The following is a 15816-nucleotide window of genomic DNA, read 5'->3' as shown; positions in this document are numbered from 1 at the left end:
TTAAATTCAACACCCAACTTCTATTGTTCTTGCCACCATGGAAAAGCTTCCATAATGGACAGCCGGGACCTACCCACGTTGTGGGCTCGAGGAAGGGGAGGAGAATAAAACAGATGTGGGTTTAAATATATTCCAGGAATTTGTTTGCAATCCGGGGTCTTTTCTAGACTTTGGAACCAAAAAGCTCCCCGGAAGGAATGGGGCCGTGGCCATCCGTTAGCCGATTCCCGGCGGCGCCCTGTCGATAGTCACAATTACTCCTCCCAGGAAACTCAGTGCTCCCCCAGCCCTTCCGCCATTGCTACTGTAAACCAGACTGGTGTAAAAAGCAACAGCAAATCATGGTGAGCCGTGCATCCTGAAGACATTTTACCAGGCCCCAGTGGAGTCTCCAACTCCTAGTCTCCAAGGCACAGGACATTTGGGGGTAACAGAGTTGAGAGGAGGGGAGAAGGAGATTCCTAGGTACCATAAATAAGAAGCCCGCCAGCCCAGGTTCCGAGCAGGGGACTCCGCGTCATCTCCAGATTTCGTGTTGGAACCTTGGAGAAGCCACGTCTGCCTCTCCAAAATGGTGACTCTGTGCTCCTCACTCACTCCTGCAAGCTGCGGAAGGTCTCCCCCGGACACATCAGAGATGGAAAAGAGGCTCAGCTGGGAATGTATTTCTCTAAATGGAAAGATCTCAACTGCCTCTGGCTAGACCAATGACGTGGATCGAGCAGAAGACTCTAGCCTTGTTGAGCTAAAGGCATCTATGGCCTCGGACACCGTTCTCCCACTTCTTGGGGTCAGTCCCTGTGTTAGACTCAGATTTACCCCAGCCATGTTCTTTGAGCATCTCGTCAAAGGCCAGGGAACTCTTGGTGGGACGAGCGCTGTGGACAGACTCTTCTGAGCTTATCTGGAAGTCCGGTGGCCAAGTGGGAGCAGGAGCAGGTCCTGGAGCTGAGGGGGTAGTAGCCGGGCTTGTGACAGGAGAGCCTAACCAGGGACTCAGAATCCTGGCTCCCCAGGTTAGCGGGAGCCTCATGGAGGGCCCTGCACCAAGAACTGGCAGAGGTGAGGCCTGCAGGTATTGGGTGAGACTCAGGCTGCATTTCAGAATGGCACCTGGAAATCATTAAAGTGCATCTGAAAAAGGGTTTGCCGAGAATGCATGGGCATGCATTAGTAGGAGCTACAAAGGGAGAGCGTGGACTTCTGCCTTCAGGCCTCAGTGGGGTGAGGGGCGGGGACCACAGGGATGCCCAGGGATGTCCATTTCCAAAGGACACACACTTGCAATGTGCACCAGAGCAGTGGTTCTCAAACTCGACCGTGCATTAGAATCAACAGGAGACTTTAAGACATTGCTTATGGAACCCTGTGCATGGTTCTGACCCTCAAGGTCTGGGGGAAGTGTCCCTGGGGATTCTGGTGTGGGATAAAGAGCGCATTTTGAAGAAGCCAAAGTGAAACTGCTGGGGAACTTTAAAAGATGCTGATACCTGATTCCACCTCCACCTCCAGAAATCTGGGCTCACTGGCCGGGGATGAAGTCTGCGATTTGGGTCTCTCAAAGGCCCCCATGTGGGCTTCTGCAGATCCTGGGCGGACACTGTGGGGCTCCCTGGGCGGACACTGTGGGATGGCTTAGCAGGGAAGGTGGTCTGTTCTGGACCCTAGGAAGTGTTTGGAGTGTCTGTACTGGGGACCAGAGTCCCCACGTGATTTTCCACTGCCCGGGGCACAGGATTCCTACCTTGGGACCTTTGCGTCCTCAACCTATAATGTAGGATGGTGGTATTCCCTAAGCCTTAGTGATCCCTAAGGCTCGTGTCAGCTCTAAAACCCACCTCAAGAGCAAAACTAAGTCTCCTGAATGGGGTCAGAGACCCATGTGTGCACCCACACACCCAGAAATGTGTGGATCCATTCACACACAATGGTTTTTTTTTTATAAGATTTTATTTATTTATTTGAGAGAGAGAGAGAGCATGAGCAGGGGGAGGGATAACGGAAGAGGGAGAAGCAAGCTCCCCACTGAGTGGGGACCCTGACACAGGGCTCGATTCTAAGACCCCGAGATCTTGACCTGAGCTGAAGGCAGAGCTTAACAGGCTGAGCCCCACAAGGGGCCCTGACACACAATATTTTGACTGAATGAATGATTACCTTCTACTCCCCAAGGAGAGAGGGCGATTGAGTGAGGAACCAAAGAGATAAGGCCCCAGTTCCCATCGCTTTCAGCGGAGACAGATCCTAGAGTTGCTAAAGCAGGTGGAGCTCACACACACACACACCACACACACCACACTCACATACATACATCACGATCCAACACGTGCACAGCAGTCACACACACACACCATACACCACACACACACCGCACACACTCACAGACCACATGTGCACACTTCACACACAACACACACACATCACACATATACACTATCACACACAGACACACATGCCACACACCCACCACACACTCACATATCACCTGTATACATGGTACACACACACACCACAGACATATCACACATGCATACTACACATGTAACACGTGCACACACACTACACACAACACACATACATATACATACACGCTCACACACACATACATATCACACACTCATACACCACACATGTACATCACACACACGCCCCCCATGCATCACACACACCTACACACATACCACCCGCCCATCACACGTGCACACCACATACACAAATACATACCACACACACACACACACACACACCCCACATACATAACTCACAAAGCACCAGGAGATAAACTTCCGTTCAACCCACTGCTCTTTTAAAGTTCAGAATAGGGGCGTCTGGGTGGCTCAGTCGGTTAAACATCTGATTCCCGATTTCAGCTCAGGTCATGATCTCAGGGTTGTGAGATCGAACCCTGCGTCAGGCTGCGTGCTCAGCGGGGAGTCTGCTGGAGATTTTTTTCTCCCTCTGCCCCTCCTCCTGCCCCACGCTTGAGCTCTCTCTCTCTCTCTCAAATAAATAAATCTTGGGCCGCTGCCTTCGGCTCGGGTCATGGTCCCGGGGTCCTGGGATCAAGTCCCGCGTCGGGCTCTCTGCTCGGCGGGGAGCCTGCTTCCCTGTCTCTGCCTGCCTCTCTGCCTGCTTGTGATCTCTCTGTCAAATAAATAAATAAAATCTTTAAAAAAAAAATTACAATGAAGTTCGGAACAGGTCTTGGCCTCCACCGTTCCAGAGAAAACAGGCCATAGCTGAGATAAAGGAAGAGCTCATTCTTAGCATTGGAGTCTCCAAGCGTCCAGGCCCTGCTAGATGAAGGGCTATTCAGTGAGTTTTCAAGGGTTATTTTGGCTGCACATGACACACACAGACTCTAGAAAGTCCTCCACTGGCCTTTCTCTACCTCCTGCTCACACCAGCGGAAGGACCCCTCTGCACGGTTCCACCTCTGGCCTTGCTCCCGAAGACTGTGTCTGGGTGATGCTTCCTAGCACCCAATTCCCAGAGAAATGCTCCAGAGCAAAGTTCTAGGGGACAAATCCACACCTTTGGATTTTTATGTTTAAAAAAAAACAAAATCCTTGCTTTTTATTTTCTTTATAACCCTGAAACGATAACCACTATGGCCCTCTCCTTGAAACCCTCCGTCCCTCACCTTCCCGGGCTTCGTCCCTGAGAGAGCAGAGGGGATGGTTCAGCCCACAACCAGCACCCCCGTGGCTACGTTCCTGGCCAGGCAAACCCTGGCAAGGAATCATCTGGAACGGGTGTCTCCTGGACAACCCTAGGCAGCCTGAGGGGCTCGCCGTCCAGGAGAAATCTCCTGGCGGTTACCCAGACAGGACTCCCCACAAGGGCACATTTCAGAGTGCTCGGGGGCGGGGGCGAACCCCTAACACCAGCCTGGACTAGGTGGGACGAAACCCATCAGCACCTTTAGCAGGCTTTGAGTGGGGTCAAGCCCTTCTCTCAGATTTGGTGACCGACGGCTGCCCAATCTCCCGGTGCTGGGAGTGGCTTCATAGTCCGGGTCTCCATGACTGGCCAGGTGCTTCGACCCCAGTGTGCTCGGCAAACTGGAACGAAGCCCCAGGCTTCTGGCAAGGAATGAGTTGGGGGCCACCCAGCATTCCCCACACAACCCCGTGGCACAGGCAGACCCAGACCGTGCCAGGAGCTCCATCTAGATGAATGATTGGCCACTTAGGCCACATATTGGCCCAAATCTACCGAGAGGATCCCTGAGACTGCCCCAAGCTTTGTAGGGGGTCATGAGTTCTCCAGCCGCCCCACGATGTTCAGGATGTGCTGTGTTTTCATCTGCCTGTGGTTGGAACCAGACACTGGGATGTCTTCAGAGACAGGCCGATCACAGGGACATACAGAACAGCAGGTAAGGGGTAGATGGCTGTCCTAGAGGGCAGCCACCACTGACACCAAGCAGCTGGGGACGTAAGGATCTCTGACATCATCTAAGAAAAGCCCCACACCCAGATTTCTACGGGCAATATCCTGGTTTTTCAGTGGTGGTACCTGCTTTAAAACCTCAGACATCGCCAAGGGCCCCAGCACTGTTGTCTGCAGTTCAGGTCCGCACAGGGCAGTCCGTTTGAAGACTGGATCAGGGAAAAGGATGCCCAGTACTGAGCTATTCGCCCACTGGGGAAAGCAGGTGAGGACACCAGTGGCCTTCTCTAGGGGAACCTCTTGCAATATTTTAAAAGAATAAGATACGGGCACAAACGGTACATTTCTAGAAAGGAGAGGCTTGCTCGAAAAGTCCTACTGAAATAAAAAATCACCAGTTCATCATTCCAACAGACTCATGAATTACTGGAAATATCTCACATTAAAGCTACTACCCACGGACACATGGCACAAGATGTATATTCAACTTTGGGATAACATTGATAACTTCTCCCGGTCTCTGTACCATAAATTTTTAGAAACATATGACCGAGGGGTTTAATTAGTTCATTGTACCTATTTTTACATGAGCACGTCTTTCATCATGCTGATCCTCTACATTGCCCTCGACGAGCCCAAGGAATCTTCGCCATTCTGGGGGAAGTTAGTTTGGCCCTCATTTGAATGGAGTGAAACCCCAAGAGCACCTCTCCAAAAAGAGCGTGAGGACTCATGCTACTCTCCTCGGAAATCCCTTCGGGGAGCTCTTAAGGAGGGCTTCACGCTTCTAACATGTGTGTGTGCTAAATCTCTAAAAGTGTTTTAACTTTTAAGTAGAGTAACCGAATATTTCCCCGTATTTGCATCCTCTATTTGATATTTATTTAGTCTTTCTACATGTCTTTACTTAGTTAATACCAGGAGAGATAAATACGGTGGTGCCTTCTCAGCAGAGCTTCAGTACATTAATATAAATTGTACACTAATTCCCCCAAAGCATATATATGTTGTAAACCTGAAGACTTTTCACACAGCTGCTTATTGCTAAACAGTGCCTTGTCCAGAAGGGGACAATCTGTGTCTCTAATTGCTGTCACTGAAGCCGAGATTCATTATGTGACTTTCCCATTAAAATGTGAGCATTAATTTGTATAATGAAATATCACCCACTGCAGTGTTCATTAGCCATGCCCTACTGTATACGGCACATTGTTAGCTACCTAGAAACTGTAGTTAATTTCACTAATGGATATTTCCCTACTTAGTGTTTGGTAGGAAATTTATACTGTAACATTACCTCTTAAACTTTTAAGGAAATTTAAATTCAATCAATTATTTTCTACAAAAGTTTGGGATGTCATTAAGGCAGAAACAGCAAGGTTGGGGCACCACAGAGGAGTAAAATAGGCTTTTCGTTCATCTTAGAAATGAAAAAAAAAAAAGGTAGAATTTTAATTCAAAACAAAAAGAGGGAAAAAAGAATTATTTTGGGGGCACGCCGATTTTCCCCCCCCGTCATTATTCAGGTGGCTGTCCCCCACTAAATGACAACAACACATGCTCTCCTTTTAGACAAAAAAATGGGGAAAGCCCCCATTTTAGCCAATCTATTTTTGAATATTTATTCAGTGTCCTTTCATGACCATTTAAAATAGCCTGGTTAACTTAAGCCAGGAGAGGAAACAGAGAAGCATTAAAGGTAAGGGATGTGGACATCAGGGGTTAGGCACCTGGGTCAGGCCCACTGAACTCTCATTTCCACCCACATCTAGAGACCAGCTGGCCCTTGGGAAGCTCTTTGAAGATGAAAGATAGTTTCCCAATCGGCATGCAGTGGTCATTGATCGTCTCTGACACGGCAAGTCATGCCGCCCCACCCTCCACACTTCCAGGTGCCACAGTGGCCGCTTCCCTGCCTCACTGCCTCCCTAACCTCTCTGTGCTGATGGGGAAACTGAGGCACATGGGGTCAAGGAGGCCACAGGCCAGTCTGAATTAGGGGTAAAGGAGGAGCTGGGGTGTATAGTACTTCCCTTTTACATCGCTGGGAGGCTGCATCAACACACCTTGTGGGTACAAGTCACTTCCTTTCCTCCCGCTGGTTATGGTGTGGACACACACTGTCAAAGAAATGTTGCATTAATTCCCTAAAACAGGCCCAAAATCCACCCAGAAAAGTAAAAAAAAAAAAAAAAAATCAATACAGCACAGCCATAAGGAGACAGATCTGGATTGCACCCTGCAGTCAATGCTAGGAGACTTGGAGTGGGTCACTTCCCATCTCTGGGTGGCCCCTGGTCACCGGGATGCTGTGAGGGTTGAGGAGGGAAGTCACGTGCAGGGCTCGGCACAGTGCTGGCCACTGTTAATACTATTGTTCTTATTACCCTGGCCCTATTGGCCGCATTTTCCTGCGGCCAGCTGGTAGCTACCATGCTGTGTAGACACAGCCTCGGTCAGGAGACAGGACGATCCCGGCCCCCACCCCCAGCTGGGCACACATCCTTTGAAGGGTCCTGCAGGACATAAGGGTGGTCCTTGCCCAGGAATAAGCATGCACTCGAGAGCCAATGAGGGCACCCCATCCAGTGTCCGCGTCACGGAGACGCCCTCCTGGTGGGGGTGAACAGACCTGGGCGTGCCCACCGGCCCACCCTGCCCACGGCCGAGAGCCCTTGAAGACCACCTCTGGCTTCCCTGTGCAAATCCATTTTCATAAAGAGGTTCTCAAATCCGGGCTGGACCAATGCATGCAACACATCAAAACCAGATTAATAAACCACTCGCATAATTTGAGAGGGGGAAAAAAAACTAATGAGATTTATTTTTAATTAGTCCCTGAACTTTCGTGCCTCCAAGTTTTCGTGAGTGAGGTTCCTTATTACATTTCTCTACAATGGTCATTCCGGAGACGACAGGGAGCCTCCTAGGGAAGCCAGCACACAGGGGAGCCGCCGGAGGGGACCCAGCCTGGGGTCCCGCGGCCAGCATGTGGGGTGACACACGTCTGGGGCTCGTGTGGGGGACACACCCCCATCCAGCCTTTCAGAGACCGACTGATCAGCACATGCCTACCTCCTGTACACAAACTAGACACACAGGGCTCTGGGGGTCTCCCTGAGACGGAGCTGGAGGAGGCGGGCAGGGAGGGAAAGAAGGAAGTGCATTTTCAGGCAGCGCATCATGAAACGACTGCCCAGCCTCGGTTGGGGGCCACCTAGGAGACATCCCTGCCTCCTGTAGCTTATTAGGATTAAACGCTTGCTGCTGCACCCCCGTGGTGGTCAATTTTGTGTGTCTACTGGTCATGTGCACCCAGACATTTGTTCACACGTTACTCTGGGTGTGTTTGGGAGGATGTTTCCAAATGAGATGAGCTATCTGAAGGGGCCGACAGAGTAAAGCAGATTGCCCTCCCCAGCAAGTATGTATATGGGGCGGGGTGGGGGGGAGCTCATTTAGTCCACTGGAGGCCCCAACAGAACAAAAGGCTGAGTAAGGGAGAATTCACTGCCTCGGCCTGTCTTCCAGGTAGGACTGCCACCTTCACTTGCCTGTGGACTTGGGCTTGGACTGGGACTTTGCCCACTGGCTCTCTTGGGTCTGCTAGCTTGCCTTGCCGAATGCCAATCCTAGGATGTCTCAGCTTCCATAACTAACTGAGCCAATGCTTTATAATAAATCCCTTTACATACATACATATATATATGTGTGTGTGCGTACGTGTATACACTATTTTAAAAAATCTAAAATACATAAATATATATATATATATAAATATAACCTATATACATAGGACATATTGTCCATTATATATACCATTTCTCTAGAGAGCCCTGACACCATTTCCTTTCTGAGCCTGCGCTGACAGGCTCTGAATTCAAATCACCGGAGAGGACACGAGAAGACCAATGACACACATCCAGCGACCGGATCTTAATCAGCCCCCGAGACTGTGAGAAACGGGAAAGCACCTCAGCCTCCCCTGGGTGGGCAGGAATCAGCCTCTGTCCCGCCAGAGCCAGGTTGGGGTGGACTCTGGGATGGGAGGCCCCGGAGTCCTCCGTGTGCCTCCGTCCAGCCCCCATGGATCTGGCTGTGGCTCAGGGGCCGGCAGAGGTGGTCTAGTTCCCGTAGGCTCTCCCTAGCGCCCAGGTGTTCAAGGCAACCTGACGGGGCATCTACTCAGCACCTCCCTAATACACAGGTGTCGGGAGCAGGAGGGCAGTAATTGAGTGAATGCGTAGTGGAGTTAAAAAAGGAAAGTGGTTTTTACCCGTGGCTGTTATAGGATCGAGACGGCTCATAAAGATGGCGCAGAACAGGGAAACACGGTGAACATACCACCTCATCTCTCGACCAATTAAAACATATTTATTACACACTGGATTTTTAAATGTGCTCATATGGGTCCATTATGGAAAAACTTCAGAAGATGGTATTTTGGAAAACACGGATTCAGTTTCACAGGCGGCTGCCCGCTGGCCATGTTGCTTCGGAATCCAAGAACCCAGATAGAAAGGGGTGAGGAGGCGTAGGACGCCCCCACAACCGGAGCCAGGGTCCCCTGGTTCGTTAACAAATAGCTTGATTTTGATTTTTAATTGCTCGTGTAATCTACACTTCAACATTGTCGTAATGGATGTTTATTTTGGTGATTTAGAACATGTAACACTTTCTGCTCTATTCAAATGCACGAGTATAAGCATTTTCCAACTTCTTTGTTCTTTGATAAAAAGGAAATTGATCTTTATCTGGTTACCATTCTGCCTTTTAAACACAGCAAATGCTGTTTCTGAGGGGGGCTGGCGGTGTGATGTTTCCATGGCTTCTGTCATTTTCTCCCTTATTCCGGGAAGTTTCCGGAATGCTTCTGTCCACAACCCTGTCTTGCTTCTCTCAGCATCTCCGAAGACTACTGGTCACACACCTCAGAAGTTTGTGAAGCAGAAGAAGTGGAAATAGTGGGGGGGTGGGGGTGGATAACCTTTATCAGGCTTTAAAACTTCAAAAAGCGATATCCTTTTGCATCCACCTGTGTTCAGTAGGACTCCCGCCAGGTCTGATCCTGATTTACTGGAAATATTCTGCAGAGTGTCTACCATTGCTGATGGGCCAGCTGATGGGAGTTGGGCCCCGCGGGGTCAGCAGAACTCCTGGCTGGGAGGCACTGCCTTTTCTTTCCTAACCCACACTGCCTGGGAGGGCAGACTCTGCTGCGGTGAGCCACCAGCCGCTTGGTAAGCTTGGCCCAGGGGCCTGGGTCTACAGCTAATAAAAGGACAGTACACAGGACACGCCTGGCAGAAGCTGCAGACAGCTCAACAATGGGTGCCCCAGTGGATTGCCTCCCACTTCCTGGCATCTGTGCCCCCTCCTTCCCCAACTACCCTCACAACCCAACCTGAGGAAGAAAGTGGACATCAGTATGATCTCAGAAGGCCAGATATCTGAGCTGCCTCATCCTGAGCCCAATCACTGGGAAGACCTCACTGAAAAGGGGACATTCGTGCCAAACTCTGAAAATGAAGGAACAAGCCAATGTACCTGTCTGGCAGAAAAGTGCAAAGGCCCTGAGGCAGACACTCAGGAACCCCTCACTGAGCTCTGGGGGAGAGAGTCTCCCATCTGAAACCGCCATATCATGGCTTCCAATGGGTTCACATGTACAGGTTGCCTTTCCAAAAGGACCGCAGGTTCCCCGGGGAAGGATCCATGTTCCTCACTGCCCTTGTCCCCTCCATGTCACTCAGCACAGTCCAGAGACTACAGGAAGAAGGTCACTCACTTATTCTCAAGTTTGTTCTGACATTCAAGCTTTCAAATAAATTTATTGTATCCCTACTACGTGTTAGGGGCTCTGGTAGGCCCTAGGGTTCTAGAAAGCACAGCGATTAAAAACATGGACGATATTGCAACCCTCACATTCGACTTGGTGGGAGACAAACAGCCCCTAAGGAAATGAACCGCTGAACTGAGCAAGATGATTTCAGGAAGTGCTAAGTTTAGGGAGAAAACTGAACAAGGGCCACAGGGGATATTTTAGATGGGATCATCAGACATGGTCTCTCTGAAGCGCTAAGCTAAGCTTATGCAAGCTAAGCTCCCAATGACCACCTGGAGGAAGAGCATTCCAGGGGGACAGCACGGTGGGTACAAAGGCACTGCGGTAGGAATTGGCTCTCTGCACTGGGGGAGCCTCAAGAAGGCCATGGGGCTGGAGAGAGATGAGGATGAAGAATGGCGCAAGATGGGTCGGATCCCACAGGGCCTGGGGGAGGGAGTGAACAGGTGCCTCGTCTCAGCGGCTCCCTCTCTGCCGTGGATGACTGTAGGAGGGAAGGGCTCTGCCGGCTGGGAGGGACGGACGATGGTGAGGCTTAACCGTGCCTCTGCCATAAATAAAGATGGCAGCCCATGGCCCTCTGCCCCCCGTCCTCAGGGCTCCCCTCTCAGTGTCAGGGAGATTTGCGGGCACCAGGTGAGGTTCCAGGTGAGGTCCTCCTTCTCTTTAACCACACGCTGCACAGGAGACCCACATGCACGAAATATCCTGCACAACCCTGAGCTTTATTGATTCCTGGGGAAATAGACCACAATTATTTTTGAAAATAGATGGCATATTTGTCTATCCTCTGAAGCAGCTCATACTCCAATAGATAAAGTGTCAGGAGAAAAATCAAAGAAAATGGAGGTGTCCATATCTCAGATAGATTTTTTTTTTTTTTTTTTGTATTGGCAATGTGCAAACGACTAGCAGAAAAGATACCAAAAAAAAAAAAAAAAAGAAAGAAAGAAGAAGAAGAAAGAAAAAGAAAACCAGAAAGAAAGAAAAGAAAAATGACCAAGGGACAAGGCACACAGACCTCCAAAAGGTCCTCATTTCAAAGTGCTAGGAGGACGTGCAAACAGGAGAAATGACCACGTGGTCCAGCAGCCCCTTCACCTGATTAAAAGCACCCCCACTTTTCTTTTGAGGGGACTCAGCACAGAGCCAGTCCTTCATCCCAGGCAGTGGGTTGCTGCCACCAGCCCGGCCTCTGGTGTGGGCCCGGAACCCCAGCTGGGAACCCAAAGGGAGCTCCCCTGTTCCCTTCCATACTCAGGGTCTGAGCCCGGCTCTCGAGCTTTGCACCCGCAGGCAGGGCCCCTGGTCAGTGCCAGGGTGCGAGGGGTCCCGCTCCATTACACACATCCCCAAACCGACCCTGCGGACATGACCAAGCATCCTCCTCCTACACCCGGGCCATGGGGGGTCTGTGTCTACCTGCCCAATGCGGCTCAGGCGCGACGAACGGGGGCAGAAGGACCCCACGGGGTCCCCCCACCGCAGCGGGGTCCGGCCTGGCCCACAGAGAGCGCGGCGGTGCTGGTGGCAACACAGGGGGTGACCCAGGCCAGGAGCGTGGTCCCTGCTGGATGCTGCGCACAGCGATGCGCCCGTGCCTCTCACCTGTGTGTATCCGCAGGTGCACCTTTAGGTGATGGGATGTCCGGAAGGTCTTCCCACAGTACGGGCAGTCCTTCATGGCCGAGCCCAGGCTCCTGTCGCGAAGCAGTGTGGGCTGCTGGACCCCGGCGGCTCTCCCGGCCTCCTCGCCGATGTCTGCAGCGGAGAAGAAACGTTCTCACATCACTTCAGCACGTCAGAAGCTGTTCGCACCAAAACTGCTAACACCACACAAAGTTAAACATGTCAATACTACACCTGTCTATTTCATTCTTTAAATCTGACAGAATGCTGACAATTCATGTATTTTCTTGTTATTCTCTTAAATTATTTCATCTTTCCCATCATCATTTTAAGCAGCATATGGTACCTTTATATTGAACTGAATTAAACAAGAAAAGAAACAGCTGTGTCAGCAGCTGGTTTGATTTCTTCTTTTGCTTAGCTTCTATTAAATATTTTTTTTCCAAAAGTTTAAAAATGTTGGTGTTTGTTGAATCTGATTAATTTGTAATAGGGACTAGCTGGTGAGAGCTCACTATAAGATCGAAATCACATTTGCATTATATCTAGCAACAAATGGAAAAAATGTGTCTCGGCCGAGTCCCGAAGACATGCAGACATACAGTTATTTTGGGACAGGAAAGACAATTATCCACAACTGATCATTTCTTCCTTGTAGAGCTTGGTATCCATCGCTGGCTGCTGTAATCTTATGAAAGGGAGAAGAAAAAGTATGGAAATGCGATTCCACAATTAGCCCATGATAAACATATAGTGACATATTCAAAGTCATGTGCAGAAACTCAGCTGCAAAACTCCCATAAACTTCGAGCCGAGCAGTTAAATCTTTGTGCAGTGACTTGAGAACTTCCTCTGTAAAGTATCAATACAAATTTTCCTTCCTGCTGTTATTTGTTATGTAACCCAAACCATTAGAAAATGGAATAAAATTTACATACGGCTGCCTTCTGCACAGAAATGATGGGACATAATAGTAAATAAAACCGTGAAAATATCTAGTGGTTGGAGGATATGTTATTGCAATACCCGAGGCCCGACATCGCACTGCCAGAGAGGCGACATTCAGGGAGCAGGGTAGGAACAGGGAATCTGCGGCTCTTGGCAGGGGAGGAACGGGAGCCCTCTCCTCAGGCCTCCCTGCAGAGCTGGAGGCTCACCCCTCCTAGCATAGCACCCAAGCTCCTTGGGCTGGCGGGGTCCTTGATGCCACTCCCAGCCCACCCCCTGGGCCCCATGGTGGATCTGCTAGGAGAACAAGGGGACCTTCTCAGATAATAAGCAGACCTATGAGTTCTGCAGAAAAGCAGAATAAATAAGATTTGTACCTTCCAAGCAATGGAAAATGCAAATTGCTTTTATTCTACAACATCCGTTCCTGGTGTTCTCCGCTAACAGCCAAAAGGGACAGACTTAGAGGCCGTGCACAAGAAGGCAATCACATTTAATTCTTATTTGGATGTTGGCTCCAAGCAACCGTGGAAACCCTTGGCTTCAAGCGTCCTTTCTGCATTTGGGTTAATGCACAGTGATAACATCATCCTGGAAAAGTTCTTTGAAGGCTCACTTTTGATCCCATGCTCTCCTACTCCGCCAACCAACCTTGGAAGAACTGTTCAAAGGGTCTGTCTGCCCAGCAATCTTTGCCCTCAAAATTTTGCACAGATAACAGGACCGGGTCTACAGGCATCTAGAACCCAACCCACCTAGCACCAGCTTTCTGGTCAACCACATGAATGTGTTAAGGGGGCTACTGAATCAGGGAGGGGGGCACAAATTGATCTATTTTGCCACTTCACAGCAAACCAGCGCCCCCCTGCAGTCATAGTGGGGTGTTCCACGGCCCACGGGTTATGTCCACCAGGGGCTGCTGCCCATGGAAACAATGGCCAGATGTCAACTTCAAGTCAACCACACCTTGGGTTGAAATAGTTGGAATGCTGCTTCCCACCCACCCTCCCACCCCCAACCACACCAACCCCAAATGTGTTGCATTTGTCCCCTCAGCATTCTTCAGCTTTCCTTTTGTGGGATTGTGAGGTCAACTTAAAATCACAAAGAGCCAACAAAACAAAGAGGCAGCCCACGGAATGGGAGAAGATATTCGCAAATGACACCACAAACAAAGGGCTGATATCCAAGATCTATAGAGAATTCCTCAAATTCAACACCCAAAAAACAGATAGTCATGTCAAAAAATGGACAGTATGGGGGCACCTGGGTGGCTCAGTGGGTTAAGCCTCTGCTTTCAGCTCAGGTCATGACGTCAGGGTCCTGGGATCGAGCCCTGCATCGGGCTCTTTGCTTGGCGGGGTGCCTGCTTTCCCCCCTTCTGTCTCTGCCTGCCTCTCTGCCTACTTGTGATCTCTGTCTATCAAATAAATAAATTTAAAAAATCTTAAAAAAAATGGACAGTATGTCTTCATTGGAGAAGACATACAAATGGCTAACAGACACATGAAAAACTAGCCATCAGGGAAATTCAAATCAAAACCACATTGAGATACCACCTTACACCAGTTAGAATGGCCAAAATCAACAAGACAGCAAACAACAAGTGTTGGAGAGGATGTGGAGAAAGGGGAACCCTCTTACACTGTTGGTGGGAATGCAAGTTGGTGCAGCCAGTTTGGAAAACAGTGTGGAGATTCCTTGAGAAATTAAAAATAGAGCTTCCCTATGACCCTGCAATTGTACCACTGGATATTTAGCCCAAGGATACGGATGTAGTGAGCAGAAGGGCCACCTGTACCCCAAGGTTCATAGCAGCAATGTCCACAAGAGCCAAACTGTGGAAAGAGTGGAGATGCTCTTCAACATAAGAATGGATAAAGAAGATGTGGACCATATATACAATTGAATATTATTCAGACATCAGAAAGGATGAATACCCAACTTTTGTAGCAACATGGACGGGACCGGGACGGGACGGACTGGAAGAGATTATGCTGAGTGAAATAAGTCAAGCAGAGAGAGTCAAGTATCATATGGTTTCACTTATTTGTGGAACATAAGGAATAACATGGAGGACATTAGAAGAAGGAAAGGCAAACTGAATTGGGGTCAATCGAAGGGGGAGACAAAGCCTGAGAGAATGTGGACTCTGAGAAACAAACTGAGGGTTTTGGAGGGGAAGGAGGTGGGGGGTTGCGTGAGCCTGGTGGTGGGTATTAAGGAGCGCACCTATTGCATGGAGCACTGGATGTGGTGCCTAAACAATGAATCTTGGAACATGAAACAAATAAAATAAAATTAAGGTGTTAAAAAAAAAAATCACAAAGAGCCTGATTAAAATTCTGCCAAGTGCTCCCTGCAACAGAGTTAAGATACCCTATTTAAGGGAGGAGGCTGTCAATTTGAATTAGAAGCAGAACTAAGTGCCCCAGATGTTGGCTTCAGGACAGAGGTGGTAGGCAGGCGTGGACTTTTGACATTAAATTCCTGCAAAGCTCCATGTTGCACTATCTGCCCGTGAGCCCCTTCCCCAGAGCCTTCCTCCAACAGAGCCCATTTGTGAGCAGTGGAAAGGTGGGAGGGAGAGAGTATAGAGGACAAACTTCTACTGTGGTTTTCGGTGAGTCCTTGTCCAGGGCGCATGATAGACCAATACACAGATAAGGCCCACGTTCCAGTCTGGAAGGTTCTATGGAAGCTGAGGATAAGAAGGGCCTCATTCTATGTCAGTCTAAGTGATGGCTTGTATCTGTTTTCCTTTTATCTTTCTATCTTGGACATGTGTGGCCCAATAAAAAGAATAAATTTGTAAGATAAACAGCTTTCTTTGCAGATTTAAGAGTCTAATTTTCACTCTACACAGAAATGGTGTTTTATTTTTTGTTTTGTTTTGTTTTGTTTTTTTCGGAGGGCCAGAAGGCCTATGGCATTTACTCTTAGACTAATCCAACTAGAAAAAACAAACTCTGAGTTACGATGAAGGGGAATTGTGGGTG

General features: G+C 49.3%; 1 protein-coding gene across 7 annotated transcripts in view; it reads right to left on the bottom strand.

Annotated features, from left to right (window-relative positions):
- Positions 1 to 15816, bottom strand: part of ZNF536 (zinc finger protein 536) — a 423563-nt gene that overhangs the window by 145017 nt on the left and 262730 nt on the right. For 6 of the 7 annotated variants that reach the window (XM_045988393.1, XM_045988392.1, XM_045988395.1 and 3 more), the window contains 2 exons: positions 11849 to 12001; positions 6462 to 6515 (listed from right to left, as the gene is read on the bottom strand). In XM_045988393.1, coding sequence (XP_045844349.1) covers positions 6462 to 6515; positions 11849 to 12001 — 207 coding nt within the window. The remainder of the gene's footprint in view (positions 1 to 6461; positions 6516 to 11848; positions 12002 to 15816) is intronic. The other variant, XM_045988397.1, reaches the window with a different exon arrangement.

The sequence above is a fragment of the Meles meles genome, chromosome 19 (genome assembly GCF_922984935.1).
Source record: "Meles meles chromosome 19, mMelMel3.1 paternal haplotype, whole genome shotgun sequence".
Taxonomy (NCBI): domain Eukaryota; kingdom Metazoa; phylum Chordata; class Mammalia; order Carnivora; family Mustelidae; genus Meles; species Meles meles.
Note: the sequence above shows the minus strand (reverse complement) of the source record. Positions and strands in the feature narration are given on the sequence as shown.